Source organism: Dipodomys ordii, unplaced genomic scaffold (genome assembly GCF_000151885.1).
Source record: "Dipodomys ordii isolate 6190 unplaced genomic scaffold, Dord_2.0 Scaffold600, whole genome shotgun sequence".
Classification (NCBI taxonomy): Eukaryota; Metazoa; Chordata; class Mammalia; order Rodentia; family Heteromyidae; genus Dipodomys; species Dipodomys ordii.
This window is the reverse complement of record NW_012267816.1, coordinates 37820-41670: the sequence shown is the minus strand read 5'-3', so window position 1 is coordinate 41670 and position 3851 is coordinate 37820. Positions and strand designations below refer to the sequence as shown.

Below are 3851 nucleotides of genomic sequence, written 5' to 3'. Positions count from 1 at the left end.
GGCGCTGTCCCTCAGCTCTTCAGCTCAAGGCTAGCACTCTACTGCTTGAGCCACAGCGCCACTTCTGGCTTTTTTCTTTTTGCTTATGTGGTGTTGAGGAATCGAACCCAGGGCCTCATGCATGCAAGGCAAGCACTCTACCACTGAGCCACCTTCCCAGCCCAAGATGAGGGGGTGGAAAGGGGGTCTGGGATGTACCACTCAGTGAAACCACGACATCCACATGAGCTTGCAGCGGTGATAGTGAATCCAGCCTGGAGTCCCTTGTCCCTACTCTCAGCCGCGCCCTGTGGAAGTTCTCTTTGGCATGCATTAGAGGAGTCAACGTTCCCTACCAGGTTGTCTTCAATTTTTTTTTTTCTTGCAAGGACACACGTGTCTTCCACGGAAAAGCGAATCGCTTTTTATTGTTGTTGTTAGCTTTTTTTGATCAAGGCTTGTGCTCTTCCACCTGAGGCACAACTCTACTTCCATTTGTGTGTGTGTGGTTAATTGGAGATAAGAGTCTCATGGACTTTCCTGACCCAGCTGGCTTTGAGCAGGGATCCTCAGATCTCAAGACTCCAGAATAGCTAGGATTACAGGTCTGGGCCTGTAATCCATCACCTCCATCACTGTATTATTTCACTGCTCTGGGCTTGTTAAAGTTTTCTTTTTTAAAGTAATTGTACAACAGTTCAACAAGTCCAGATTATGAGTTCAATGCATCTTGACCAGTGTCACCCTTTGCATCATTCTTCCTTTTGGCTTTTTACAGAAAATAAACCCCATAACAAAACCACTCAAACAGGGAGCCAATATTTCCTGTAGTGCTTTGCAGTTAGTTGATTTCTTACCTTGGGAAGACATTAGGCTGCCATGCTTGGTTCTGTGCTTTTCTTTTTTGCTAGTCCTGGGGCTTGAACTCAGGGCTTGGATACTGGCCCTGAGCTGCTTTTGTTCAAGGCTAACTCTCTACCACTTGGGCCACAGAGCCATTTCCAGCTTTTTCTGTTTATGTGGTACTGAGGAATTGAACCCAGGGCTTCATGCATGGTAGGCAAGCACTCTACCACTAAGCCACATTCCCAGCCCTGAAAAAATTAATTCTTGAATAAGTTTTAGGCTAATTTATGTGGAGTGATTGCTGAGAGTATGAAATGATTTATATGATCAGTAGGATAATTGTGACATGTCACTGAAACCCAGACTTCTGTTTGGAAAATATTATAGAAGAAGTTCTGTAGGCTAAGTGTGGTGGTTCACTCCTGTAATCTCAGCTACTTGGGAGGTGGAGATAGATGATTGCTCAAGACTAGCCCAGATCAAGTTTGCAAAACTCTCTGAAAACTTAAAGGGCAGTCAGGAAGTATGACTCAAGTAGTCAAGCACTTGCCTACCAAGCGCAAGGTCCTGAATTGAAGCCCCAGTACTGAAAAAGAAAAAAAGTGTTTTCAGTTAATATAAAAATGTCTTGCTGTGTGCCATTGGCTCACACCTGTAATCCTAGCTACTTAGGAGGCTGAGATCTGAAGATTGTGGTTCTGAGCCAGCCCAGGCTGGAAAATCCCTAACACTCTTATCTCCAGTTAATGACCAGAAAAATCCGGAAGTGGTACTGTGGCTCAAGTGGTAGAGTGCTAGCCTTGAGCTGAAAAGCTGAAGGACAGCGCCCAGACCCAGAGTTCAAGCCTCACAACCGACAAAACAAACAAAAATGTCAGACTTTTAGTTCTAAACTGGACATGTTTTCTGGATTTCAGGGTCTTTTTGGAGTTCCTGAGCTCAGTGCCCCCGAGGGATTTCGCATCGCACAGGAAGAAGCGCTGAGAAAGGCAGATTCCCTGGTGGAGCGTGCCTGTTCCACACCCCCTGGGCCACAGACTGTGGTTATCTTTGATGAGCTCTCTGATGCTTTGTGCCGGGTGGCAGATTTGGTAAGTTGCTTTGTCTGAGACTCAATAGTGTTCTTTCAAGCCAAGAGCTGGTGGCTCATTCTGTTATCATACCTACTGAGAAGGCTGAGATCTGAGGATCGTAGTTAGAAGCCACCTGGGGCAGGAATGTTCTTGAGGCTCTTATCTCCAGTTAACCACCAAAAAGCCAAGGAATAGAGCTGTGCCTCAAGTGTAGAGCACTATCCTTGAGCACAAAAGTTCAGGAACAGTGTTCAGGCCCTGAGTTCAAGCCCCAGGATTGGCACCAAAAAACTCCAAACCAAAATATCCTCCGCTTTCAAGTGGTTAGCACTGAAGGGAAGTTGTTTATTTTTTTATTTGTTGTTTAAGATTAATATTAGACCATATGGTTAGAAATAGCTGTAAATATTTGTGACTTGTTGGTTATAAGTTTTCATTTGAAATATGCTGGTAGCTGTGGGTTAAATGCACAGGAAAAGGTAATATTGAGAATTTGAACTTTAGTATGTATACACAATGAAATATACTTGTAATATGTAAGAATTGATGCTCTTTTTTTTTTGGCTGGCCCTGGGGCTTGAACTCAGGGCCTGGGCACTGTTCTTCTTTGTGCTCAACGGCTAGAGCACTTGAGCCACAGTGCCACTTTTGGCTTTTTTTGTTTTTTGTTTTTTTAGTAGATTATTGGCCAAAAGAGGCTCATGGGGACTTTACTGCTTGGGCTGACTTCAAACCATAATCCTTATATCTCAGCCTCCTGAGTAGCTAGGATTACAGGCGTGAGTCACTGGTGCCTGTTTTTTTTGTGTTTTTTTTTTTTTTTGGAGATAAAGTCTCCTATGAAGTCCAGGCTTGCCTGGAATATGAGATCCTTCTATCTCAGCCTCCTGGCCGCTAGGATTACAGGTGTGTGCCAACCATGCCTGACTCCTAAATTATTATGATGATGGTATTTTTTGCATAAGAAGAGTGGAAACCAGTCCTCCCACTTTTTTCTTTAATTACATGTAAGTCCTTGTATAAAAGGGTTTCAGTTGAACGCATTAGTTTGTGAGTATAATGTATGTTGAACATCACTCTTTTAATCTTTCTCCCCCATCTCTCCCCAAGATGCTCATGTGTAAACTGAATATCATGACTGTTTTATCTACCCTTCCTCTCCCTTCCTTTGTCTGTTCTCCTCCCTCTGTCTCTTTCCCAACATAGTTTAGCTTCCTGGTATTCATTTTTGGTATAAGCCTTTTCAGGAAAGACTTTTTTTTTTTTTTTAAATCAAATTGTATTAAAGACTTTTAAGATTACATTTAAAGATGAAATAGAAGGGCTGGGAATATGGCTTAGTGGTAGAGTGCTTGCCTTGCATGCATGAAGCCCTGGGTTTCATTCCTCAGTACCACATACACAGAAAAAGCCAGAAGTGACGTTATTGCTCAAGTGGTAGAGCGCTAGCCTGGAGCAAAAGAAGCTCAGGGACAGTGTCCAGGCCCTGAGTTCAAGCTCCGGGACTGGCAAAAAAAAAAAAAAGATGAAAGAGAAATGTACCTAGCTAGGTATCTTCATCAACTAAGATGTCCATCGCTGAGAGAACTCCCTGGGAGAGCCACGTGTCATTCCTGAGGCTGGTGGAGGCGGCTCATGAGTGATCTTGTCTATTGCTATTAAGTACCATCACCTGTCTTCACATTCATTCCATGTAGAGGGTCTGCTTGGGCCAAGCTCCAACCTGGGTGCTGGAAACCACCGTCCCTTCCTGACTGCGGGCTGGGCATGGGCTGACTCATTCTGAGTGTTCTCCTCAGGCAGCCGCTCAACTCTTCTCTTCCCCCAGAGTTCTGGAGTTCTGGCTTTCCTGATCACCTCCCATCCTCAAACTCCTATCCTCTTTTCATCCAAGAAGTTTTCATGTTTTCTCTGAGAAGTTCCTTCTTCACCTATATATATATATTTTATATA

General features: G+C 43.9%; 1 protein-coding gene across 1 annotated transcript in view; it reads left to right on the top strand.

The window, feature by feature from the left end:
- Nucleotides 1-1742: 1742 nt before the first annotated feature.
- LOC106001879 (mitochondrial intermediate peptidase-like) overlaps nt 1743-3851 on the top strand; it is a gene marked incomplete at both ends in the record, with an annotated part of 39513 nt that continues 37404 nt past the window's right edge. Inside the window, one exon of the mRNA XM_013036830.1 lies at nt 1743-1916. Coding sequence (XP_012892284.1) covers nt 1743-1916 — 174 coding nt within the window. The remainder of the gene's footprint in view (nt 1917-3851) is intronic.